Source organism: Penicillium chrysogenum (assembly GCF_028827035.1).
Source record: "Penicillium chrysogenum strain IBT 35668 chromosome Unknown utg000001l_segment0_segment0, whole genome shotgun sequence".
In the NCBI taxonomy this organism is placed as follows: domain Eukaryota; kingdom Fungi; phylum Ascomycota; class Eurotiomycetes; order Eurotiales; family Aspergillaceae; genus Penicillium; species Penicillium chrysogenum.
The window spans coordinates 2013127-2038809 of record NW_026622749.1 but is presented as its reverse complement, the minus strand read 5'-3'; the positions used below and the strand labels follow the sequence as shown (position 1 = coordinate 2038809).

At 50.0% G+C, this 25683-nt stretch overlaps 10 protein-coding genes across 10 annotated transcripts; 6 read left to right on the top strand and 4 right to left on the bottom strand.

Annotated features, from left to right (window-relative positions):
- Positions 1-241: 241 nt before the first annotated feature.
- Positions 242-2076, top strand: N7489_000820 (putative MFS multidrug transporter; the record flags this gene model as incomplete). The annotated part of the gene is made up of 2 exons (XM_056706575.1): positions 242-1901; positions 1958-2076. 2 exons carry the CDS (start codon positions 242-244, stop codon positions 2074-2076), a joined length of 1779 nt encoding a protein of 592 aa, XP_056570877.1.
- A 615-nt stretch (positions 2077-2691) lies between these two features.
- Positions 2692-4875, top strand: N7489_000819 (Zn(II)2Cys6 transcription factor; the record flags this gene model as incomplete). Its single annotated transcript, XM_056706574.1, has 5 exons — positions 2692-3450; positions 3501-3867; positions 4018-4204; positions 4257-4421; positions 4479-4875. 5 exons carry the CDS (start codon positions 2692-2694, stop codon positions 4873-4875), a joined length of 1875 nt encoding a protein of 624 aa, XP_056570876.1.
- A 1070-nt stretch (positions 4876-5945) lies between these two features.
- Positions 5946-7493, top strand: N7489_000818 (ankyrin repeat domain-containing protein; the record flags this gene model as incomplete). Its single annotated transcript, XM_056706573.1, has 1 exon — positions 5946-7493. One exon carries the CDS (start codon positions 5946-5948, stop codon positions 7491-7493), a length of 1548 nt encoding a protein of 515 aa, XP_056570875.1.
- A 440-nt stretch (positions 7494-7933) lies between these two features.
- On the top strand, positions 7934-9324 carry N7489_000817 (WD40 repeat domain-containing protein; the record flags this gene model as incomplete). The annotated part of the gene is made up of 2 exons (XM_056706572.1): positions 7934-8184; positions 8253-9324. The coding sequence occupies 2 exons, from the start codon at positions 7934-7936 to the stop codon at positions 9322-9324; spliced, it is 1323 nt and encodes a 440-aa protein (XP_056570874.1).
- Positions 9325-9395: 71 nt separating this feature from the next.
- dbp7 (putative ATP-dependent RNA helicase) lies at positions 9396-11696 on the bottom strand (the record flags this gene model as incomplete). Its single annotated transcript, XM_056706571.1, has 1 exon — positions 9396-11696. One exon carries the CDS (start codon positions 11694-11696, stop codon positions 9396-9398), a length of 2301 nt encoding a protein of 766 aa, XP_056570873.1.
- Positions 11697-12005: 309 nt separating this feature from the next.
- On the bottom strand, positions 12006-13176 carry N7489_000815 (pantoate--beta-alanine ligase PAN6; the record flags this gene model as incomplete). The annotated part of the gene is made up of 2 exons (XM_056706570.1): positions 12006-13087; positions 13140-13176. 2 exons carry the CDS (start codon positions 13174-13176, stop codon positions 12006-12008), a joined length of 1119 nt encoding a protein of 372 aa, XP_056570872.1.
- Positions 13177-13499: 323 nt separating this feature from the next.
- N7489_000814 (lysophospholipid acyltransferase family protein) lies at positions 13500-16234 on the top strand (the record flags this gene model as incomplete). The annotated part of the gene is made up of 7 exons (XM_056706569.1): positions 13500-13653; positions 13694-14059; positions 14119-14337; positions 14392-14647; positions 14724-15711; positions 15767-16023; positions 16075-16234. 7 exons carry the CDS (start codon positions 13500-13502, stop codon positions 16232-16234), a joined length of 2400 nt encoding a protein of 799 aa, XP_056570871.1.
- Positions 16235-16642: 408 nt separating this feature from the next.
- On the bottom strand, positions 16643-17390 carry N7489_000813 (uncharacterized protein; the record flags this gene model as incomplete). The annotated part of the gene is made up of 4 exons (XM_056706568.1): positions 16643-16743; positions 16797-16924; positions 16979-17143; positions 17200-17390. The coding sequence occupies 4 exons, from the start codon at positions 17388-17390 to the stop codon at positions 16643-16645; spliced, it is 585 nt and encodes a 194-aa protein (XP_056570870.1).
- A 1377-nt stretch (positions 17391-18767) lies between these two features.
- On the top strand, positions 18768-20091 carry N7489_000812 (glycoside hydrolase 5 family protein; the record flags this gene model as incomplete). The annotated part of the gene is made up of 3 exons (XM_056706567.1): positions 18768-19563; positions 19618-19746; positions 19799-20091. The coding sequence occupies 3 exons, from the start codon at positions 18768-18770 to the stop codon at positions 20089-20091; spliced, it is 1218 nt and encodes a 405-aa protein (XP_056570869.1).
- A 665-nt stretch (positions 20092-20756) lies between these two features.
- N7489_000811 (uncharacterized protein) lies at positions 20757-24835 on the bottom strand (the record flags this gene model as incomplete). The annotated part of the gene is made up of 2 exons (XM_056706566.1): positions 20757-21711; positions 21939-24835. 2 exons carry the CDS (start codon positions 24833-24835, stop codon positions 20757-20759), a joined length of 3852 nt encoding a protein of 1283 aa, XP_056570868.1.
- Positions 24836-25683: the final 848 nt, after the last annotated feature.

Genomic DNA, 25683 nt, shown 5'->3' with positions numbered 1-25683 from the left:
GATGCTGTGCTGCAGCAAATAGAGATCTTGCAGCCCTAGCGTTGAGATAAAGATCTTATTTTCCTAGGCTGCGATTTTTCTTCCTTTCTTTTTTTTTGGTGCCACTACTGCTTTCAAAGCCCATGAGCCCTTGTTGATGGCGTTCGCTGTACTTACATTGCGTGCTTGCAGAATCCTCGTCCTCATGAAGTAACATATTTTCATACATTTGTTTTTATGCATTTTTTTTCTTTTTAAAAAAATGCCCATTGACGAGAACGAGGGGCAATCAGCTAATTTTTGCCCCTCCGAGGCCACCCCACTCCTGCGCAATAATTCCGTTCATCAGAAGACGAGTCACCACAATGTCTCGTATTCCGCAACGGATGTTGAATCAGCCAGCTCCTATAGAGCTACGGAAGAAGAAGCCCACTATAGCTGTCATTCCAGTGCAAGCTCTCCCACCCAAGAGCCAAGCACCTCAACCAAAGATGAAACGGATTACGCCTCGAGGTTCATCGATGTCTCGCCGACCAGGTTCTGGGTCATTTTTAGTGGCATCATGATGGGCTACATGATCGGCTTCTTTGATTCGACCCTCATGGCCTCCAGCCATCCAGTTATCACCTCCTACTTCAAAGCAGCCAACTCAGCCTCCTGGCTATCAACGGCCTTCTTGTTGACCTCGACCGCGTTTATGCCCCTCTTTGGACGTATCTCGGACACATTTGGCCGGAAACCTGTCTATCTCTTCTCTATCAGCATGTTCTTCCTTACAACAGCAGGTTGTGGCTTGGCGCAAAGTATCGGCGGTTTTATCGCTGCTCGCGCGCTTTGCGGGCTTGGTGCCGGCGGTATCTTCTCCATCGGTCAGATCATCTCCAGTGACTTGGTACATCTCGAGTATCGCGGGGTCTACCAATCATACATTAACCTGTGTCTTGGCACCGGCAGTAGTCTCGGCCTTGCCTTTGGGGGTTACCTGTGTGATCATATCGGCTGGCGGGGTGCGTTTCTCATCCAACTGCCTTTCATTTTCGTTTATTTTATCGCAGCCGCTTGGACAGTCCCGGCGGATCTCGGCGTTAAACAAACTGGAATGGAGCGCATGAAAGTCTGGCAGTTGGTCCGGAGTATCGATATAACGGGATCAATCATTTTGATTATGTGCGTGACTCTGTTGATTATGGGTCTGAACTTTGGAGGGAATGTCTATCCTTGGGGCCATCCGCTCATTATCATCTCCCTAGTGGCATCATTAGTCCTAGCTGTTATCTTGGTGCGTTACGAGAAGCGCGTCCCACGACCCGTGCTACCAATTGAGCTCATGGCAAAGGATCCTCGAGCCAGTATTATCTTTGGCAATTTCTTTGCCGCGATGTCTGTACACACCATGCTGTTCAACGCCCCGCTGTATTTCCAGGCTGTGAAGCTGACCAGTCCAACTGCTTCTGGTCTACGCCTTGTGGCTTCCTCCATAGCTGTCACTATCTCTAGTGTGAGCACCGGGTTCATGATTAACTGGACCAGACGTCTCAAACCCTTTGTCATGGTTGGTGTATGCTGCATGGTGATAGGTGGGTGTGCAGCTGCGTCCATGGGAATTGACACCTCTCAACCACTCTCCATGGTCTGCATCTCATTCTCCAGTCTAGGTCAGGGGTTTTCGTTTCCCACCCTCATGGTATCCATTCTCGCAACCAGTGAGAAGCAAGATCAGGCTGTCGCGACGACTACTCTGGGGCTGTGGAGAAGCCTTGGTGCCGTGATGGGAGTGGCTGTCAGCAGCTGGATCTTTCAGAATAGTCTCATATACCACCTTAACAGAAACGTCACTGGTATTGAGAAGAACCATATCATTGCACTTGTCCGGAAATCCGTTGATACCATTGCCCACTTGGATCCAATCCATCGGCGAGAAGGTATGTTCTATTTCTTTCGTGTGCCACTCACTTTGACCTTGCTAATAACCACTCAGTCACTACATCATATTCCGCGGCTCTTCAGCTGACCTTCATTTCTGCCGCCTTCTGGGGAGTCATTGTGTTAATATTGCTGGGCCGAGTCCCACTACCTCGATTGGGGAGGAAGGCCTAGCCAGTCTCTTTCACAGTTCGGTGTTCTGATACCGGAGAATGGATATTGGCTGCGATGTTAGCCTTCTTGGCTGTATCTATTCAACTAGATGTAAATACATTATGTATGCGCATACTATACCCGTGGGCATCTCGTACTCCGTATACCGGCGATCTTGGCAAGGTGACCCACCTTTCTTTTTTGACTCGGTCTTTTAACTTAACATCCACCCACTTCTCCGCAACTTCGAGACGTCTGTGTGGCTAAGCAAGGGGCTAGTGAGTGTATTCATGCGATGCTTTCGCGTTCGGGTGATAATTATCAGCTGACCCCCTTTTTGCTCCAGACTTATTCGCCGATCCCTTCTTTCCTGCCCCTCCTGTGCCGCCGCCTGGTAGTTGGATTCAGAGCTACACTTGAATACCAATCCCAAAGGCGGTCGGAATCTTCTTTTCTCTAGCTGGGTATAATTCTGAAACTGTGAACAACGAACATGGCCATCTGGGTAGAACCTACAACGGCATCTTGTGTATTCGGGAAACCTCTATCGGTTGGGACTCGAGTTGGCGCCGGGGACTAGGAACATAGTTGCCTTGTAACGCAAAAGGCTCTCACGGTTCGCAGTTTACGGGCAACATGAATCTTCGAAAAGTAACGAAGGCCCAGCCGCAGTCGCCCAGCGTCAGCACGAGGACATCCACCCCAAAAAGCCAGGCAAGCGATTCACAAAGCACATCCCGCCTCCGCAACAGTCGCAAGAAATCCACAGATACACCAGATACCAAAGCTAGGAGGGTACGCACAGGCTGTCTCACTTGTCGCCAAAGACATTTGAAATGCGATGAAGCCGTGGGAAGATGTCTCAACTGTCGCAAATCGAATCGCATCTGTCGACGTGGTGTTCGTCTCAATTTCATTGACACTCAAACTGTGGCGCCCCCACACATTATCGCTCGGCCTCACGGATCGAAGGTGACATTTCGGGATGACTCGCGGATGATTGCGTCTCTGTATGTGGGAGGGTTCGAGATATACCCGCCTGTCCAAGCGGACAGTCCTGTTCAGGAGGACCCACAATCACACAATGATTTTGACTTTATGGGGGATGATGATTTGACAAGTCTCTTTCAATCAGTGGCGCATTCGTTTGACCCGCTGGGCTTAAACGTCGCGCACCCGAATGCACCGGACTTCGTTGGATCAGATGCCTGGCACCAGCCTCACTTGGTACCTGGAGATGAACTTCTTCCGCACGGGACGTCTCATTTCGCGCGGAAACTGGCTGGGAAACACGAGTACCATGCTTTTCTCACTGACCCAGAGCAAGTATCTTTGCTTAGAATCTTCGTGGAAGAAGTCGGTCCCTGGATGGATATAATGGATGAAATGAACCATGTAGGTAAACCTCCGCGCACTCTATTCTTCCAGTCTGCTCACAAACGCAGTTTTCCCAGGTTCTTCCAGGTTTTGCCATTGGCGAGCCCGTATTGCTAAAGGCATTCCTCGCGTGTGGTGCTAGACATCTTTCTTCTGTAGACCCTTCTTATGGTGAAGAAAAGGCGGCACATTATTACGACGCGGCTACTCGGGATCTTCTGGATGCAGTCCGCGATCCTAACCGTGACTCTGTACTATGCGCGACAGCAGCCATTGCTCTCGGTTTCTCCGAGACCATGCCGAGCCAACCAAGGCACACTGGAGATCACAGCGCAGGCTCCCGAGCACTGATCCGAGAATGTGGCTGGACTGCCAAAACCCCCGGGCTAGGTGGAGCATGTTTCAGGATCAGCATCAGTGCAGAGCTCCTGAAATGTATGCGATACAATTGGACATTGTCTTGGGATCCAGAAACTTGGGGGGGTCAACATGGACATGGATCATCCAGATGCCACCAATGGGGGAATCAAGATCTATGGCATCATCGGATACTTTATATTTTCGCGAAAGTGATGTCCTTACCAGCATCTTCGGGTCCATCTCACAGTTTAGATGACGACTCGGCCAGAGCCATTCAGCTCAACGATCATGAATGGATTACTCACGACAGATGGTGTGAGCAATGGGCAAAATCTATTCCCAGACCCCTTGCACCCCTTGGTCATTTGCAGCCATGGCAAACGACTTCCAAATCGGTCTTTCCTGAAGTTTGGTATGTACTCAACTATCTCACATCCAGCCCGTTCGCCAGCTCATAGTTGCAGGCTTGCCAACCGATCTGCCGTTGTCTCTCGGTTATTCTACCACGCCAGTCGTATTCTACTGGCCAAAACACACCCGTTCCAGTCAGAGTTCGATGAGGATATGCGGAAAATGCAACGAAACCATGCACACGAAATGTGCGGCCTTATTGCCCGTACCACAGACCGGTTAGTACAAATCATGACTAAGATCCCAGAAATGTCTGTTTCTAACCAGGCGAACAGAGGCGTGGCCCATATATCCATGTACTTTCTAGTACTCGCTGCGGAGTGTTTAGAAACACGCGAAGCCCAAGAGGAGGTACTCGGAATCTTCGACACTCTCAGCAAAGTGACTGGCAGCAGTGCTGAAATAATCAAAAACGATCTCAAACAAATTTGGAGCTGGGTCGATGCTCACCCGCACACTGTGACGCCAGCCCAGATGCACAATGACTTCTATGAATTAGACCCATCTCTACCAATCTCCCCCCACCCGGGCTCATCTCCAAGCCTACACAATCCCTTGTTGACTACGGGTGACTTCTCATTGGAAAATCACCCGTATCAAGGATACTATGTGCCACCACATCACCACCATGCACTCAATCAGTATCACTATGGGTCATTTGATTTGATTTGACGCTTTGACGAATCATGAATTTCATTGCCTATCTTCACTTGGGCGCTTTTATACCCTATAAATATCCTTGGTTTATTCTCAACTGATCAATGCTGAGAGAATCACCCATTGTGGTTAAAAATAAAGACTACCAAACTATTGCTTCATTCATCTTTCCCCATATTCATCCTCGCATGTAGCATCCCATGTTTCCGGCTACCAATAACTCATAAACGTCGACTCTCCTGCTCCTGGTTTCAATGGAAGCTCTTATCGCAAACAGGAACGAGGATTTTCTTCCGAAAAAGATCTGGCTTCGCCGAAGTACACGGGAGGGTACTGATTATGATATCTCGTATATCGCGCTCATGAATTCGACGTTCTGTATAGCAATAGAACATGTTCCTGTATTCTCGATTGTACCTTCTGTAGTACATAACTCCAGTCAGATCAGTCTCCTCATTGATCACATTTATTTCACACGGAGCTTCCACGCTTGCAAAGATGTTCGAATAACTCCACAGCCCCTGTCCTTGTACAGGGATCAGAGATTAAAAAGCGGCAAGAGGCGAGCACCATATAAGAATATGCATGGATCCTCGGCCCCCGACTTATTGCCTGGAGCCATAACTAAATGTACCTAGGTACCATTCCAACCGAACTGTCCTCACTTTGGCTTATCCAGTGCCTTCCTGCGCTGATTGGGCTGGATTTAGGCGCCGCATGACACCTGCATCTCGTACTCGAATCTGCCCCTCCCAGTATTTGGATTTCCCAACTCAGGTCGGTTCATCTACCATACTCATCTTTCTATTTATTTTCAAGTTCATTGTCGAAGTCATCATCTAGTCGAATCTGCCCGCCTCAATCCGTGGCATCATTTAATCATTCTACGATGGACACCTTCCCTGCAGCCGACATTATCTGGTGGAATGCGAACAATTACTACATCCAATGTCCATTCTGCAACGGGGTTCATCACCACGGCATAAATTGGAAGAAAGACAAGGAAGACAAGTGGATATTTCACCAGTTAAGACATTCAGATTGCAAGAGGATGGAAAGTTATCGTTCATGCCTCCCCATGAATCATGAAGGTGAGGTGGCGTATGAAATCGACAAGAGACAAGTGCGATACATGTAGCGACAGCCAGGGTGACGATGATGTTGATCGTCTGGCAACCGAGTTAGCTCAAAAGGCTATGGTCGCTGCACAGAGAGAAGAAACATATGCGAGTATCGACAAAGACTCGAAGGAGGAGGTCACCAAGGATCCAGGATATGGCAGAGAGAAATTCAAACAGAAGATGATTCTTACACCAATCAGCGACTGTGCCATCGGGGATGTAAAAGCGGTGCAGAAATATCTGGACAGTTCTAGCGAAGCCCAGCTGTTTGTCCGAGGGCGACATTCCGATGGTCAAACAACCCTTATCATTGCAGCACGTGGGCAGAGCCCGGCGATGGCGTCACTTCTGATCAAGCACGGGGCTGACGTGAATGCTGTCGACAATAATGGAAGGACCGCCCTGATGGAGGCAGCGCTCTTCGGTTGGGTCGACAATGTAAAGGTCCTCCTTAAACACAATACAGACAAAACTATTCGAGATGGCGAAAACCGACTGGCCATTGATCTTGCTCGAGACCATTACACAAACCGAGAAGAGAGATACGTTCGTGCTGGAGGTGACTTGACATCTTCATCTAATCGACGACCAGCTTATGTCGAGGACACGTTCAGACGGGACATTGACCGTAAGGAAATAGTAATCCTCCTTGGCGGGGAGAAGCAGAAGTCAAACATTGTTTTTGGGAGGCCTCCCACGTTATCGCTGTCAAAGTACTCTTTCAAACGTTCGCAGAAATCGGTTGTATTTTGCGGACCGATCGAAGAATATCCGATCACCAGCAGGCGGAAGACGGTCGCACGACTGGAACGAGGTGGGAGTTTCCTTTCCGTTGGCGCTATGAGCGGATGGTCACATTGTTCGGCTCAAGAGCTCAGGGTCGACGGTCGACAGTGGACAGATGATGTTTTTTATATCTCGGAAGTAGTGGATCATCGTTTGCCTTCCGACGGAAAGGATCAGGGTAAAGACGGTCAATACAATGCATGTCACGCAGAAAAGCAATTGATAGCATACTTCATCGATCGCCATGTTTTCCTCCCACGCGATGGCCTCCCGTGCTCGGATCTGGAGGAAAAGATCAAGTTGAAAGAGGATGAGATTCAAGAAATCTCTCTGAGAACTGAGATAGGACGCAGGGTGACGTCTCTCAGAAACAGAAAGGAGGATCTAAAAGAAGAGTTTTTGGATTGGGACGAAAAGCTCGTCGGGAAATATGATGAAATCAGGGCATTGGAGTTGAAGCTCGACTCTGCTAAATCAGCCCTAAACCGGCTAATTGGTAGCCCCGAAGCCAGACCATTCTTGGAGCTAGAAAGCCAACTGGATGTTCTAAATCAGCGACAACGGAGACATAATGACCTGATCAAAATGGCTAATGCACCACTACCGGTTTCATTAACCGAGGCGGTCATATTGGTCGGCTCCCCTCCTTGTCGGGACTGCAAGATGTTCAAGGACAAAGTCAACAAGTTCTTCGGGTTGTCTATACAATTATTTGCGGCACATTGACTTGTGTTAGAGCTATTGGCCGGTTATTCCAAACAAAGAACCACACTCGTGGAAGTTATATATCAAGCCACCCCCGTGTGGTTTTCTATAGGTTTAACCGCAATCCCGCCGTCATATCCGATTGGGCAAAAAGCGGCAAGAGCTGAGCACCAAGGGGGAAAGAAAAATTGTATGTTGTTGGTCGCCTCAGGCGATGATTTCAAGACTTGTTGATTATTAGTCCATTTTTGGCTTCCATTCTTGAAACTTGAACCGTTCTTGTTTTCGTGTTGTACCATTGACAGTGCATATCTTAAAGCTACGCTCAAATATATCACCATATAACATACCTAGGTAGGTGAGGCTCAAGTGTGGCGGTGTAAGCTGGCAATTCCACATGGCTGTGGTCCTCGTCTAAGACAGAAGATATATCAACAAGCAACAACCACAAGGCATTTGGGATGGACACCAAATCAGTTCAAGTTCAATCTCCAGCTACCCCTGTATACATCCTGCGTGGACATGCTTCTCCAGTCCATGCCCTGCACATCTACAGCCAGAATTTACGGCTTGTATCCGGTGATGCCAATGGCTGGATCGTTGTTTGGGACCTGGTCACCAAACGCCCTGTGACGGCATGGAAGGCCCACGAGGGAGCTGTTCTGGAGGCCAGGGGATTTGATGTTGGCTCGGGTGCTACCGAGATTTACACGTATGATGCTTCATTTATCCCTACCTAGCCATGGAAGGTACTGGCCATCCTGCTGACATCTGCAATAGACATGGCCGCGACCACAAACTATGTATGTGGAAGCTTCGTCCAGAGGATGAGACTTTCCTCAATAAGACGCTTCCTGTGGATGCGACCGAGTCCGCACAGCCAGGAAGTAAGACCCAGCCGTGGTTACTCCATTCCTTGCCCGTGAATGCGCTTAATTTCTGTGCGTTCTCAATGGCCTTTGTGAATCCAGACGGGCTTCCTGCATTTCCGTCCCAATCCGGAAGACCAGAGAACACTCTCTTTGCAGTACCCAATGCCTTGGACTCTGGTGGAGTCGATATCTTCCACCTACCGTCTGAGCGCAGGATCAGTACTATTCCTTCTGAACAATCCCCTAAGACTGGAATGCTGATGGCTGTAAATCTCTTCATCTCATCTTCTGGGGATCTCTACGTCGCCTCTGCATACGAAGACGGCCATGTGATGGTCTTCGTTCATCGTGGAGCTCTCAAGTCGGCCAGTTTTGAGCGCGAATACATAAGCAACAACCCTTTGAAATGGGACAAGCTTTATGCTGGCCGCCCTCATTCCCAGCCGGTCCTTTCATTAGATGTCGCCCCCTCCCATGGATACTTCATCTCTTCTTCTGCGGATGCTCTGATCGTCAAGCATCCCATCCCCAACACGGGATCTGCGGGTTATATCCCTACCGCTGGCTACAAAGAAGAATCCCCCTTGAAGATTGTCAACACAAAGCACTCGGGTCAGCAGGGTCTGCGGATCCGATCGGATGAGAAAGTATTTGCTACTGCTGGGTGGGACAGCAGGATCCGGGTGTACTCTGGCAAAACCATGAAAGAGCTGGCTGTGCTGAAGTGGCATAAGGATGGTTGTTATTCTGTAGCGTTCGGCGATACTGAAAGCACGTCTTCGGTGGTGTCTCCATCGCCTGAGTCTGCAAAACAAGAACCCCGAGATGCAGACCAGGGCGCAGCAGGACAGACGACTGTCGACGGACGCAACTACTCTCTTGCAACAGTGCAGCAACAACGGAATCAAAAGGTACAACAAACCCATTGGCTAGCGGCTGGGTCCAAGGACGGGAAGATTTCATTATGGGATATCTACTGAGATAAATGCTAATGCTACAAAACAACCATGCGACCATGCTTTTCTTTTGAAAGAGTCCACAGAGCAAAAAATCAAGCCAAGTTGAACTCGTTCGCTCCAGACATATGCTCCCTCATCTTGGCTCTCATCTTGCGAGCAGCCTCATCCGCAACATTTGTGGAAGATGGAGCATCCTCGGCCTTTCTCTTATTTCCTGCAACACCGTTTCGCGCTGCCTTGAAGTCCTTCTTGGTGTCTTCTTGTCCAGGTCGCAGACCAGGGACGTTGATTTTACCCGGTCGGTCACGCAGGGCAAAGCTCTTCGCAAGATGGCCGAGGTGGAGTTCCTTGATGTTGAACATGCTCCTTTCAGCTGCGGTGTGGGTCGCGTAAGCCCGGACATGAGATTGGAACGCCCGCCGAGCCATTTCCAAATAGTCTGGGTTATCAAGTGCCCAACGCTCCACGTCCATCTGCCAATCGGTCGTCCTCTCCTCCCAGTTCTTCTTTTTGTTGTCGTTGCCGCCAAAGCCACGCTTGAGAATCTCGTTTGCATCAGTGCGGGTGAGTGCCTTGCCTCCATCGCGGTAGCCGCGCTTCAGAACTTCGACATAGTTCTCCTCGCAGCCAGGCTGGAGGAAAATGAGGGCACGGCCGTCTCGTCCCACACGAGCAGTACGACCAATACGATGAGTGTGGTCATCAGAGCTGAAGGCCGGGTCGTATTCGACAACCAAGTCCACGTTGGGCAAATCCAATCCACGCGAAGCCACATCAGTACAGATCATGACACAAGCCTCAGTACTGCGAGAGAAAGAGCCGAGGGTAGCAGTTCGAACATTCTGGGGAAGCGAGCCGTGCAGTCGGTGTAAGATTACTGGATTCGTCGGGGTCGAAAACGCTCTACCGGGAGCAATGGTGCCGTGGGGTGACAGTTTCTCCTTTTCTTCGTCTTTTTCGTCTTTCTCATCTTTCTCGTCGTTTTCGTCCTTTTTGTTTTCTTCATCGCTCTTCCTTTGTTGCTCGCGATCCTGATTCCTTGAGAATAGCTCGAAATGGAAATCGACTACGTCGGCGCAAGACATGAAAACAATCGCCTTCATCACTGATCCCTTCCGCATGAACGTCCTCTTCAAGTAGGCTGTTAATGAGACCAGACGTAGCTTAGCTGGAACAATCGCGTACGATTGCTTGAGCTGAGCCGGGACGCGGAATGACTCTTCCTCATCCTTGTTTGTCTTCTCCTCGTCCTCATCGGACGGGTCGGCCTTGATGTGTACCGCGTCCTTCAAACTGATTTCTCCCAGCTTTTGGACATTCATCTTCAGAGTAGCAGAGCACAGAATCGTTGTCCTGCGAGTAGGGACGCCGGGAACGCGACTCGGGCGTTGTCTAGCGTCAAGTTTCTTGACAATGCCTTGCAATTCCTCCTCGAAGCCCATATCCATCAAGCGATCACCCTCGTCAAGTACGAGCCACCGCACATTGCCGACCTGCAACGCTTCCGTATTGTCGAGGTGGTCTACCAAACGACCAGGTGTTGCGACAAGAATGTTCAACCCTTTTCTCAACCGTGCCTTCTCTGATTTCTTCTTTTCTCCACCAATTACCGTTCCACATACAATCCAGTTCGCGCAGCGCAGAATGTTCTCCAACACGACGGAGATCTGCTTGCACAGTTCACGGGTGGGTGCCAAAATAATAGCGAACAATCCACTATCTCTGTGGACTTGGGTATCGTTATGTTCGTTCGTCGCTTTTGAGAGATCCATAATCCGCTGCACCAGCGGCAGAAGGTAGGCCAGAGTCTTTCCGGAACCAGTCTCGGCCTGGATGAAAGCATCACTTTCCTCCTTCAGCAACTGTGTAATTGAGCTTCTTTGGATAGCCGTCGGCGCCTTGAGCTCCAGCTTTGTGAGCAGATGCGCCGCAAGATTAGGGGACAAGCCCAGATTCGTGAAGGTATCCAGTCCGTCGATCAGCGGCGCATTAGTCGGTTTCGCATCTTCTGCCTCTCTATCCTCCTTGGGTTCTTCGGGATTGCGCGCTTCGGGGTTACTAGTAAAGAGCGAGGAAACGAAATGTTTAGGGTCTCGTGGATGTTGCTGCGGTCGTCGATCACCACCAGAGCGCGGGGCGCTCGGGCGGTTGAACGAGTCTGAGTCTTCGGTCCTTTGTCTTTTCACGGGTCGCGTACCGAGTTGGACCTGGTTCGGGTTCTTGGATGCTGCATTGCGCGCAGCTGCATCTCCGGGTACTTTCTCGGATCCTCGGTGGGCTGAGCGCTTCTTTGCAGTCAGTCGGTCTCGCCATGTTCCTCCTTTAAACTTGGCTTCAGGCTTGATGACACTGTCGCCAATGGTAAAGTTCATAAGCATTCCATCGTCAGCCATTTTGAAATAAGGCGATCCCCGGTGAAAATGTAGGGGAGTTGTAAAGGTTTTTGTTGGACCGGCGATCCAAAAGCTTTCGAGACTTTTTTTCGGCGCCAAGACTTCCAGGCTCCCAGGCAAATTTTCTCCACCATAAGGACTTGCCCTACTTTGTTTACATTGAACTGCAGATAAATGGAGAGATATAAGAGATATATTTGAATATTTTGTAGTCTATCTTGCTTTTAAAGAACGTATGTAGGTGGTCGGCTTGCAAACCGTGCTATGCTAAAGTGTCAGATGTTCATTGCTGAAATGTTCGATATGATATCAAGCACGAGGAGCCAAAATGAGGTTGTCGATCAGTCGCACAGGGACCTTGCCATCGCCCAATCCACAGACTTCGCCTGCTTTGGACTCTTCCAGCGGCGCCATCTTGAATGCGGTACTCAAAACCGCGCCCTTAGCCGGATCAACGACTTCCAACTCGTCAAGGGTGACAGGATCGGCGAGAGAAATGTAGTCTACTTCGTAAAGAGCTCTCTCGGATGGGGAAAGGGATTGTTGTCTGGAAAGGACAGTTTCCGCCACATTACGGGCGGCCCCAAGAATATCTGCCCGACTGGTCTTGCCAGCGAGGTATTCATCTTCGGCGGCTTTCAACGCCTTGTAGATGGTGAGCCCCACGGCTCGTCGCCGGTCACCCAGGTAGACGTTCCGCGAGCTCAGCGCCAGGCCGTCATGTTCACGCGTAGTTTCAATGATTCGCACTTCGGTGCCAACATGGAAATCCTCCACCATGCGCTTGATGACCACTGTTTGTTGCACATCCTTCTGGCCGAAGTAGACACGGTCGGGGGTTGTGATGTTGAAGAGCTTCATGCAGACTGTCGCCACGCCCCGGAAGAATACCGGACGCGAACCGCCCTCCAGTTTAGTGGACAACGGGGTAATCGTGACAAACGAGCCGTGTCCATCAACCTCTGACGAAGGGGGCAGACCGGGGTACATGACCTTCGAAGTGGGTGCGAAAAGGGCAGTGATGCGCCCGGCACTTGCACTGTTTTCTCCCAACCGTTTGAGCTCCTCATTCAGCTTTTCCAATTTCTCAACGTCAGTATCCCAGGTGCGGGGATAGCTGGACAAATCTTCGGTGACTCCGAATTGTGTGGGATTGACGTAGATGCTGACGAAGATGTCTGTATTCTCGCGAGCAGCATGTCGAATTAGGGAGAGGTGACCCTCATGAAGTGCGCCCATGGTAGGAACGAAGCCTACACTCCGGTCATTCTGCAACAATTGCCGCCGAAGACCTCGAATGGACGGAACATCGCGGAAGACTTGAAAGCTGGATGGTTGGCGAACAGATTGTGAAGCCATGGTCGCATCGGCAAGGAGGGATGAAGCCGTCGCTGGGATAGAGTGAGCTTATCTGCAGCTAGAATTTCCACAAAAGAGACATACTCGAAAACGATCTCGCTCCGTTGACCAAGCGAGACATACTATGTGAGGATAATAAATAAGCTCAATGCAAGATGTACAACATGAACGTTAGCAACTGTGGGATGAGAGCTGCACAGCTCAGGTCACACGTGACCTGCCTCGGCTCGTTTCTGGGGAAATCCGAGACAACATCCGGGGGCGATCAGCCGGTTTGTTGCCGCTTGAGAGCTCGGGGGTTCAAGCTATGATTCGGTCCCGCACCTCTTCTCTTTCGAGCTTCCCATTTGACTCCTCTTACTCTCTTCTTTCCTTCCATGGACCTAACCGCGTGCTAGTGAGCTGACCTGAAGTATAACCATTCTCGCCCTGCCCCCTTGTACAATGCCGTCTCCTAAGTCGGCTATTGCCGATGACCACTCGGCGCCAGATCTGGAAATCGTCAACTCACAGTTGACAATCCATCCATCAGGCTTCACTGGAGGTCCCGAAACCAAAGATGAAAAAAATCACGGAACGCAACCTTGTCCGCCACATGGTGCGATTTCGAGAGAACCCATTCGACTTTCTCCGGGAAGTGAGCCTGTACATGTCCGGCACGGGCTGGCGTGCATATGACGAACCTATCGGTCAACCGATCTTCTATTCGGGCTTTTCCGAAAGGATGAAGACATCCATATTGGGCAGCCTGCTCCTGCAAAACAAGATCACTGAATTGGCCAATCGTCGACTCGTGGTCGAAGAGAAGGAAGGATTGCTGGCAATCAGTGAAGGTAGAACACTGGACGACAAACGGGCTCGTCGCCGGAGTGAGATCGAAGATAATCTACGGGAAGTAGTGGATACAATGATGGAAAACATGATTTGCAAGATGGAAAGCAAGACGTTCATTCGGGGTGCTTATTATATGTGCACACAGCTCTTGACTCGTGCTTACCATCAAGGTAAATTCCAATGCTATACTCCTTGTCTCGCAAGTCAATGCTAAACGAAACACACTTAGGAATCCATGTATCCAGCGAAGAAGTCTTACGTCTAAGATCTGTAGCCGAAACTGCTGCCAAAAAGAAGCAGTCGATTGTTTTCCTTCCTTGTCACAAGTCCCATGTGGATTATGTCTCCCTACAACTTATCTGTTACCGTCTCGGTATTTCTCTACCTGTCATCGTCGCGGGTGACAATCTGAACATCCCTTTGCTGGGCGCTTTCCTACAACACGCAGGTCGGTCGCACGACAATCTTCTATTAGCTTAAAGCCAGTACTAACCTAATGTAGGCGCTATGTGGATTCGACGCAGCTTCGGAAATGATCCCTTGTACAATACTGTCGTACAAGCTTATATTGATACCCTCCTTCAACAAGGCTTCAACTTCCAGTGCTTCATTGAAGGTGGTCGCTCCAGAACTGGAAAACTGCTTTCACCCAAGTTTGGAATATTGAGTTTCATCATGGACAGTCTACTATCAGGTCGGGTTGACGACCTCATCATCTGTCCCGTCAGCACTCAGTACGACAAGGTCATTGAGACTGAGTATGTCACCCACCCCCCTCCCTGCCGGGCACATTAACCTTTTCGGTGTGAGCGTTGTAATTGACAAGTTATTTAGGTCGTACATTAGCGAGCTTCTTGGCCAACCAAAGGCAAAGGAGAACCTGGCTGATTTCATTTCTTCGTCCTCAGTTTTATCCCTAAAGCTAGGCCGAGTTGATGTTCGTTTCCACGAGCCATGGAGTCTCCGAGACTTCATTGGCCAGCAGCTTACGCGACTAGACCGCCCCAGCACTGACATCAATAACAAACTTAGCTATACTGATCGAGGTCGCATTCTAAGAACATTCGGTTATCGGGTTCTGTCCGATATCAACGACGTGTCTGTGATGATGCCAACCGCCCTCGTGGGAACCGTCCTCTTGACATTACGCGGCCGCGGAGTCGGAAAGGCTGAATTAGTACGCCGACTGGACTGGCTCTGCGATCGGGTGCGAGCCAAAGGTGGCAGAGTCGCACACTTCTATCACTCGCCAACGGAGACCGTGGTTGACCGTGCGCTAGAAGTTCTAGGACCCAAACTCGTTGGTCTAATTTCAGGTCTAGTCGAGCCAACGTACTATGCGGTGGATCGTTTCCAACTTTCCTTTTACCGGAACATGCTCATCCACCTGTTCATCACTGAAGCACTGGTTTCCGTGGCTATGTACACAAAGATCAAGCAAGGTGGTGGGCCTGCCAATCAAAGAATCACCCACGAGGATTTGAAGAAACAGGTTTCATTCCTGTCGCAGCTTTTCCGCGGTGAATTCATTTTCCCGCCTGAGGGCTTATCTCACAATTTCGATAAGACTTTGCGTGGGCTGGAGAAGGATGATGTGATCAAAATCACCCGTGATGAGTCCAGCACGCCACTGTACGTTGAATTGAGCGAGTCTGAGCGATTATGTGGTCGCGAGAACTATGACTTCTACTGCTTCCTGATCTGGCCTTTCATCGAGGCCTCTTGGCTTGGCGCCGTGTCCCTTCTTGGATTGACACCGCCTCTCGATGGTCCGAAGGAAGTTTGGATCGATTCAAAGAAAGCACAAGATAGTGCTCAAGTCGTGAGTTTTCTTTCCCATGCTATACCGACTAGTCTATTAATATTCACATCCGCAGCTCGGTAAAACGTTATATCACCAAGGTGATCTCTCCTACTTCGAGGCAGTCAACAAGGAGACCCTCAAGAATTCTTATCAACGATTTGAAGAAGAGGGTATTATCTTGGTTGCGAAGAACAAAGAATCGCGTGCCGGTCCGTCTCTCAGGCTGGCTCCTGAATGGGTCCCTCGGCGTGACGAGGGTACTGGGAAGGTTCTGGACGGCGGTCGACTGTGGGAATTTGTTGAATTGATCGCACAGTCCCGTCGCGAGGGGTGAGTCAATTCTGCTCACATTATCTCTGCCAGCATACTAACATTTCACAGCAAAAACCGTCGGGATGGTGCAACTGTCTCCTCGCGCGTTCTTACCATGTCTGATATGGTTGGGCGGAAGCTGTTCCAAAATGCCGCGGCTCCGGTGCCTGCCGATGTAACTTCACGGCAGATGCGCCGGAATGCAATTGGAACTGAGGCAAAGCTCTAGTCATTCCTTTTTGATACCCATGCATGTACATTGTACACGCTGCTTCTATATCTACCTCATATTACAGTGTCAGATTTATAGTTCTAATGCACATATTCTTCTATTTTTCCTGCGTTGGGCTCGCCTAGGCGGAGGTGCTATGTCACCATCCCTCTGATACAATGATCAAAAGGATATACAGCAGGCATACCGAGTACGGGTTCTCATACTTATAGATAGTGTTCATATGAGGATACGGGAACACTGAAAGTAAGCTATTCTCTGCCCCAATTCACCGTCACCTTAGCGCTGTGGTGTTGTTCAATCGCCACAAAAGAGCTAGGTAATGGCTATATTGCCTAGAACTTTTCGGTCTCCCGTAGATTGAATCGAAAAGTGCCCAGCCGGGGTTATAAGGCCTCACGTTGCCTAGATAGCAACAACCTCAACATAGAATCGGGTATCGTCAGTCTTGTACGCAGGGTTGCTGTCAATCTGCTGCTGAATCCACTCGACGGAGGCCTTGTAGTCTGGGAAAGGTCAACGTTACCATCACAAGCGTAGCCATATCTTCAAGACTTACTGAGAATGTCCTGGGTATAGGGATTCTCAAGACCGCTAGCGCCGTTACGGTGGCCCGCAAACCACTTGTCGTACCCGTAGTAGCGCTGGCAGTCCCAGCGGGAGGCGATATCCGCCTTCACGTTGGAGCTTTCGAAAGGTAAGCTATCATTCGAAACATGATATCATCGAGGGTTTCCTTACTTGAGAATGGCACCGTTGTTCCAGTTCGCCTCAGGCTGGCCAACAAAGCCATAGCGCGAGGCACAGACGCGGAGCTGGCCCCAGTTCTGCTTGAACAGACCGAAGTTGGCTGCATCCTGGGTCTTGGCGTCGCCATAGGGATAATGGGCAGTGTTCATATCCTCACTATGATTGACTAGTTATTAGCATTATATAGAGGTATGTCACGGTAGAGATCCTACATCTCGAGCATGGCAATGGCAATATCGAGAGTGTTACCACCGGCATTGAGAATTGACTGCTTGCGCGCTCCGAGGCCAGAGACGGTGTAGTGGCCACGAACGTCCCGCTTCTCGAGGACATCATTGGATACTGGAGTGGCCAGCGCCGTAGCGGCGAAGAGTGCAGCAACACATGGAAGGGAGAACTTCATCTTAAACTGAGAGATGAGAATCTGGAAGAGAGAAGTATAGAGTGAGAGTTGGAATCCTGGGGCTTGTTGAATGAAGTGCCCAAGAATGAGGCCAGGTCGAGAGGTTTTATACTCGCGAAGCTCGACATACTTCTAAGATTAGCCGTATATGAGTATATTGCTAAGCTCCGAATGTGAGACTTTTTTGGATTATCCAATTTCCACCTTGTTGCTGCTCGTCTCATCAGAATGGTGGCGTTTTTCCACGTTGTTGATGTCGACGTTTGTTATGCGCGTCTCTTCCAAGGTCCGGCATTGTGGCGTTTCAGCGTTGAGGAGTTTCTTCGGCATTACTAGAAAGGCCCTTCGCTTCTTATCGGGACAAAATTGGATTTATGAAATGACTTTCTCGAGTAGGCCTGTGAGTATTGAATCTGGAATATGAGTCTCTACTTGGGTCGGTACCTTGCATCCGACAGAATCCGATAAGTTGATGAATACACCGTCTGATGCTGGAACTAAATTGGAAACAGCCAGTGGGGTTTGGCATGAGGTTCCGAGGCGTTGGATGTTTGATTTCACGAGGATGTCTCAAATGTCTCAAACCCTATGTCCCCAAGCCATTAGCGGGATCAAATTCCCAACTGAGATCGATAAGATTGTTTCTTTGCAGTGCTAGAAAATATATTGCTCCTCAAAAGTAATGGATATCTTCAGAAACACGCACCCCGGATTCCACAACGACTCAAGCGGGAATCCAGGGAGTTACTCGCCGTACGGAGTGTCCGCATCTGCGCCTTTTCATGCATTGACAGAGGCACGTAGAGCCAGAAATTCAATCGACTAACGGGATGGAGGATTAGCTTGGTTTTACACGTGGGATTCTCAGTCTGAGACACCGTTAACCTTCGGACCCATTTCGATGTACGGCCCGTTTAGACGGAAATTACCCGAACTGGCACGGGAGAGTGCTCAGGAGTTCCGCCATGATAGACCCGAATAGGGTTAAAACATACTGATCGCCCGAGATAATCTCCGTGAAAGACCTACACTACCATTGGTTCCCGAGTCCAGGCACAGTACGGGGTAGAATCAGCCCATCTGCAATGTGGCGCATTTGTGCAAAAGCAACGTTAACTGGTGAAAGGAAAACCCGGGGTTCCTGTCGATCTTCATGTGCATATCCATACTCCGTATCCTTTTTGACAAGTTATCGCAAATCGCGGTGATTGTTGTTCGGAGAGTCTTGACTAGGGTTTCAAGGGGGTGTTGTGCAAAATCCGGATAACTAGACTGTCAGGACATATAAAGTAGCTCGCAATACCCTCACTTCCAATAGCATCCAGACCAACAGCACTCTATACAATCTTCCTGCTTATCGTTCATTCATAACACAAGATGCGTTCATTCTCTTCCGTTGCTGTCCTGTCCGCCATAGGAGCAGCCTCCGCTCAAGTTGCGACTAGCCCGGCGCCGTCGTCAACTTTCTCGACTGCCATCTCTTCGACCGGACACCCTTCATCGACAGTGTCTGTGACTTCGTCCACCCCTTTGGGCACTTCTCAGCCCACTGGCAGCAGCTCTTTTGCCAAGGTCGACGGACTCAAGTTCAATATTGACGGCGAGTCCAAGTACTTTGCTGGCACAAACTCTTATTGGCTGCCATTCCAGACCAACAATGCCGATGTTGACTCTGTCCTCAAGAATCTGAAAAAATCTGGTCTCAAAATCCTCCGAGTTTGGGGTTTCAATGACGTTAACACCGTCCCGGAGGATGGAAAAGTCTACTTCCAGCTCCACGACAAAGCCACGGGTAAAACTACCATCAACACTGGCGCTGATGGTCTGAAGCGCCTTGATTATGTTGTTTCTGCTGCTGAGAAGTACGGCATCAAGCTTATCATTCCCTTTGTGAACTTCTGGGATGATTATGGTGGCATGAACGCCTACGTTACTGCCTATGGAGGCAGCAAGACGGATTGGTACACGGATAAGAAGATGCAGAGCGTGTACCAGGCTTACATCAAGGCCGTTGTCTCTCGCTACAAGACTTCCTCTGCCATCTTCGCATGGGAGTTGGGTAATGAGCCTCGCTGCCCGGGCTGCGAAACCGATGTCATCGCCAACTGGGTAGCCAAGACTTCTGCCTACATCAAGTCTCTCGATTCCAACCACATGGTCACCACCGGTGAAGGTTTGTGTCCTTGAGACAGCCAAAACTGTTAATCTATTCTAACCCGTGATATAGAGGGCATGGGCCTAACACCCGGATCGGATGGATCTTACCCTTACACTCACACAGAAGGCAGCGACTTCGCCAAGAACCTTGCGGCCCCTGATATTGACTTTGGAGTGTTCCACCTCTACGTGGCTGACTGTAAGAATACTCCCCAAGCCTCCCAACGATGCAGCACACTAACTCATCCTAGGGGGTATCAAAGATAATGAGTTTGGCAACCAATGGATCGAGTCCCACGCCAAGATCTGCGACGAAGCTGGAAAGCCTTGCATGTTCGAGGAATACGGCATCAAGAATGACCACTGCTCCGACTCGCTGAAGTGGCAGAAGACCGCCCTGTCCACCCCCGGCAACGCTGCTGATCTCTTCTGGCAGTATGGCCAGAAGCTGTCCACCGGTCCCTCGCCAAATGATGACTACACCATCTACTATGGCACTGATGACTGGAAGTGCACTGTCACTGACCATGTCAGTAAGATCTAAGAGTGGGAATGTCTGAATACTGTGCTGAGGACTGGATCTAAGCCGGTATTCTTCGGACTCTTAAATACCTTGTTTGGTTCATGGCTCAATTCAAGTCATTTAGGTGATGTATCGCCAGGGGCATGCATTTTTCATCTTTGTGATATAGCTTATCAAGAATGAGTACACATCGAATTTTAAAGCATCGGAAATAGCTGGTTTTACTGATCACCAGGGTTGCCTGTAAGTCGGCCTTTTAGTTTATAGCAAGGCCTATATATAAGAGCAAAGCCTAGGCTCCCTTGATGTATTTGTAGTTATCCATGTATTTTGCCGGTCTAGCTAGCTTCTGCATATGCCATACGACGTGCAATATATATTTGGACTGGTGAGTGATGCAGGTACAAAGTGGTTTCTCTAACTCGCTAACATTGTTGCTGTTTACATGCAATCTTCAAACAAAACTATAAATACTCAAATATAAACACAACATAAGAAGAATCAAATCCAAATCCGCTGAAACGTTCCAATAAAATCTCAAAACAGATATGCGGTAGAACAAAAGATGAAAGCACAAACAAAAGGGAAAGACAAAAGAAAAAACATAAGAAAAAACATAAGAAAAAACATAAGAAAAATGGCTCAGACGCTATAGAAACAATATATCGAAGGCATCGAAATCAAAATCAAGTCCTCATAAACTGGCCCTTCGCACCCGGACTCGTAGGAGCCGACCGAACAGTCATCACCTTCGGAGAGGAAACATCAATGGGCGCCAACTTCTCAATACCCTTGGCGCCCAAGGGCGTCTTAGGAGGTGAGTCAGTGACCACAGCATCGGCAGAATTCTTCGCAAACTCCTGAAGCCGACCCATAATGACCGGCGAATCGGAGTACAGCACAACACCCTGCGAGTAGGTACATCCGGTAGCTTTCTCTTCATCGCTAGCAAAGTCCTCGTGAGCAGCCTCGCGGGTAATACGCGGGAAGGTGCGCAGCACGACATGGCGAGTGGGCTCGTTCGACGGGGTGTTTTTCTGATCTTTGTTTGCAGCGTACTCCAGCCAGCCCTCGTTCGAGACACTCTCAGCGTCCGGGGCTGGGAAGCTAGCGAGGACGAGCTCGCGCTCGACGCGCGCGTGTCTCCATGTCTCGGCGGCGAGCTTGACGATCTTTCGGACGCCGACTAGGAGCGAGTCAAGGTGCTTGGGGTCGGCGAAGTGCTTGATGTGGTCGATGATTTCGTCGACGATGACTGCTGCAGCTACGTTGATTGATTGTTTTGCGTCTGAGGTCGTGTAGGCTGCTTTCAGGGTCTGCTGACGCCAGAATGCCTCGCGGCGGACGGACTTGCGTCGGATGTCCATGGATAGCATCTGGAAGAAGGTGTCGGCTTTGTCGTATCGTCGTCCCAGGGTGAAGAGGAAGGGTTGGAAGACTCGGAAGGTTAGGGTTTTTGAGATGATGTGTTGGATGTAGGCACATCGGAGTTCGCGGGAGGCTGGGGTGTTGTCAAGGAAAGGAGGAAGTTCGGATGGAATCTTGGAAAGGATGTCTTTTGGGGGATCGATGGGGAGATATCCGAAGTGCTCTTTGGATAGATTGTGAATGAGCTGCGAGAGCTCTGTGAAGCAGTCCAAGCTAAAGATGAGAGAGTTTATTAGATCGTGTCCATTTATCGTTATCAACATGAGTCTATAAGAGAATGTATGTCCGCTGTGCGCTGATGCAGTTCAAACAAAGGAAATATAGAGAATGAATGACTTGTCTTCAAGAAGACGAAAAGCAGAAGAAGGAGAAGGCGAAAAAGAAGATGAAGGAAAGAATGAAAAATAAGCAAATCCATAGGGCTTTAAAGGCTCACTTACAAGAATTGGTCGCCCTTGGTGTTTCTGAGGTCAGTGGCCTCTCCCAGGCTGAGCAGTGTCTTTCTCAGCCTGTCGCAATCCGAGCCCAAGTTGTCGATGGTCATTCGCATGCCATCCACCGCACGCTGAAGGTGCTGCTCCTTGACAATTCCGTCTCCTTCCAGCCTTTCCTTCTCTCGCTCGGCACTAGCAAGCTCGCTATCTTTCTCGGAGAGTTGTTGCACCATGGCAGCGCGCTCCGTTGTCCAAAGCTTCTCTTTCTCATTGAAGTGAGCTTCCAGAGCCGCAATCTTCTCATCCAATTCCTTGGCAGCGGCAGCAAGTTGTTCGTCGTGGGATTGTCGCATGGAGTCCAATTCACCAGCATGGCCTTGTCGAAGTTCTTCCAGTTCTGCCAGCTTGGCTGCTAGTTCCTCACGTGTCGATGTGAGTTCGGCGAGTCGGGCTTGCAGCTCGGTCTCCTTGGACTCCAAAGCAGCGATCTGGGATGTCACTTCTGTCTTGGTGGCTTCCAGCTCGGTGCGCTGGGTTTCGAAGGATTCCTGCAATTGGGCCTTCTCCTTCTCCCATTCGTTTTTATTGGCTTCGTGTTCACTGCGGAGTTCACGCTCACGAGTCTCCAGATTCTCGGCTGCCGTTTTCTCGTCCTCGGCCTTGATCTCCTCAAACAACTCAGTGAGCTCCTCCTTCTGTGCCACAAGAGCCTTCTCCTGTTCCTCCCTCTGAGCCTCCAAGGCTTTCTCGTGGGCTTCCTTTGATTCCTTGATGCTTTCATTGAGCTGGTTGATCTGTCCCTCGAGTTGAACTTTGGTCTCAGTAAGCTCCTCGTTGGATTTCTGATGGACAGCTAAGCCATCTTCAAGGTCTTTCTGCTTCTCTTGCAGATCGCCGAGTTCGAGACGCAGCTCACTGATGGTGTGCTTCAACTTGGCGTCTTCTTCGGCACTTTCGTTGGCGGTCTTCTTCATTTGAGCTTGTAAAGCTTCAATGTAGTAGTCCTTGTGCATCAGAGCTTGGTCGTGCTGGCTTCCAATGTGCTTCATCTCAGCCTCCCGAGTCGAGAGCTTGTTGTGGGTGCTGCGGAACCCATGAAGAAGACGGTTGATGTCGGGAATAGCCGACTGGATGCGTTGAAGAAGCTCAATGTGCTCACTGTCATTCTCTGGGGGAGATCCATTATCAAGGGAATGGCCATTGGCCATGGACAGATTTTGAAGGGCTTGGTATGATGCTGAATATGATGGGTCTGGGATGCTGTAGCTCCGATGCATGTTATGCATGTAATGGGCCTCCGATTGATGATGGGGAGAATAATGCCCATAAGGAGGTACCATACCAGCAGAGCTCATGACAGGAGATTGGAGAGCATATGGTCCACTTTGGGCCACAGAAGGCGCTTCTGAGGGAGCCATCGGTGCGGCTGGTGGATTCTGAGGTGGGGGAGTTGCCCTTGGTGATATAGTTGGAGACATTTGAGGGTAGTGGGAACGTGCAAGTGGGCTGCTGACTTTGGGCACCGGTGAGGCAGTTTGAGCTACTGGCGAGGCGTAAGCCGCGGGGGAACCAGCGTAGGGTCCGGGTAAGCTGTAAGGCACTGGAGAGCCAGCGTAAGGTGTGGAAGTGTAATGCACAGGGGAACCAGCGTACGGCACTGGAGCGTGAAGCGCAGGTGAGGTGTAGGGTACCGGAGAAGAGTAGGCGTTTGGCGAGGCGTACGGCACTGGTGAGGCAGCGTACGGCACCGGCGAAGCGTAGGCGTTTGGTGACGCGTAAGGTGCTGGTGCAGAGTAGGGGACGGGTGAAGCGTAAGGGGAATACGCTGATGGTCCAGGATAATATAGTTGGTTATCCTGGGAAGGACTTGACATATACCGTGCTTCGGTCAAAGATGGTGAAGGCAAGGGAACACAGGCAGCCACAGGGGAGAATGGGTCAGCCGGTGGTGATGAGACTACAGTTGTCTCTTCAGAGCGCTCGGCTTGCTTGGGCTGGTCTTGCTTGGGCTGGTCTTCCAAGGGCTCCTTTGCTTCGGTGTCCTCGAGGGGAGGCTGAACAGAACTTGCTTCTTCCGCCGGCGGCTCCTTAATCTCAGTGTTCTCAAGTGGAGGCTCAGTCGAGCTTGGCCCGTCCACAGGCGGCTGCTTGAGCTCGGTGTCCTTGTCCTCGAAGGTGGGCTCAGTCGAGCTTGGCTCGTCCACGGGCGGCTGCTTGAGCTCGGTGTCCTTGTCCTCGAAGGTGGGCTCAGTCGAGCTTGGCTCGTCCACGGGCGGCTGCTTGACCTCAGTGTCCTCGATGGGAGGTTCAGTCGAGCTTAACTCGTCCACGGGTTGCTTGACCTCAGTGTCCTCGATGGGAGGCTGAGTCAATCTTGGCTCGTCCAAGGGTGATGCTTCGTCAACAGGCTTGTCGACTACAGGCGATGATTGATCCAGGACAGGGTCGAGGATGTCTTGGGGTGCAGTTTCGTCGTCGAACACCTGGTATTCCGATACGGGCTTGTCGAGTACAGGGGATTGTGGACCCGCGACAGGGTCGGAGGTGTGTTGAGGTGTAGCCTTGTCGTCAAGTACCTCGTATTTGGATACGGGATTGTCGTGTACAGGTGTTTCTTGGTCTGCGACAGGGTTGGAGCTGTCTTGAGGTGTAGTCTCGTCGTCGAATACCTCGTATGCTGACACAGGAAGTGGTGACTTTACTTCGACGTCTGTATTGTCAACAGCAGGCTCTTGATCTTTTACTTGCTCTGGTTCCTGTGCCGTAAGTTCAGGGCTGCCAGGAGCAGGTGTAGTTGTAGTTGTCTGAGTCTCTGTGACCTCTGGGCTCTTCCCCTTCTTAACCTTCTTGGTGGCAGCCTTGCTATTCTTGTCTTTGGCCTTAGCCTTCTTGCTGCCCGCCATTGCGGAAGAGTGATGCGTGCCCAAGACTTCTTGCCCTGGACAGACGTGTTACCAATAGGATCAATGTACTAAATGGAGCATGAGTTGATAGTTCCGATCATATGGGATGACTGCACTGTACATTTGCAACCAGTCCTGTGGCGATGCCTCAAGATATAGCCCAAAAGTTGACTATAATTTGGGAAGTATCAAGACTTTGGAATATTTAGAGACGTAAGCCAAGTGACTTCGGTTGATCGGGCAGAGACCTGAAACCTCTCTTTGACTGGGCGCGAATGAAGATGCACGAAACAGTGTAGATATTTTTGGGTGTAAGACCATAAGAAAATTAAAAAAAGGAAAGGAAAAGACGAACACCAAAGAATTCCAAAAAATATCTCGAAAAATTAGCATCCCAACGTTGTCGGGGCACAATAGCGGACCGACCCTTAGCGTGTTGATACCCATCCCCCCAATGTGCGAGAGGGCCATCAATTAGACGCGAGAACCGGGTTTAATGAGGGCACAAAGAAGATCGAAATCCACCCAGATTCCATTCTGAACCGAAGCGAGACCAGTTGGGAGACGCCATGACATTGGGCATCAAACTGTGGGTTCGGGCTATTCGAGGCATTAGTGGGGGGAACTTGACACCGACAAGCTGACATGTTCAACTGATAGCCCGACACTAATGTGTGGGAATTAAAAATGAGGCGATATATCAAAAGGACTTATCCCGCCCAATTGGCATGGTTAACCCTGGGAAATAGTGAGGCTGTCATCGGACAACACATCCAGGGATGTTACTAGATGAGATTTCGAACATAGCAGCGTAGCAGCATAGCAGCATATTGGACATAATATGATTG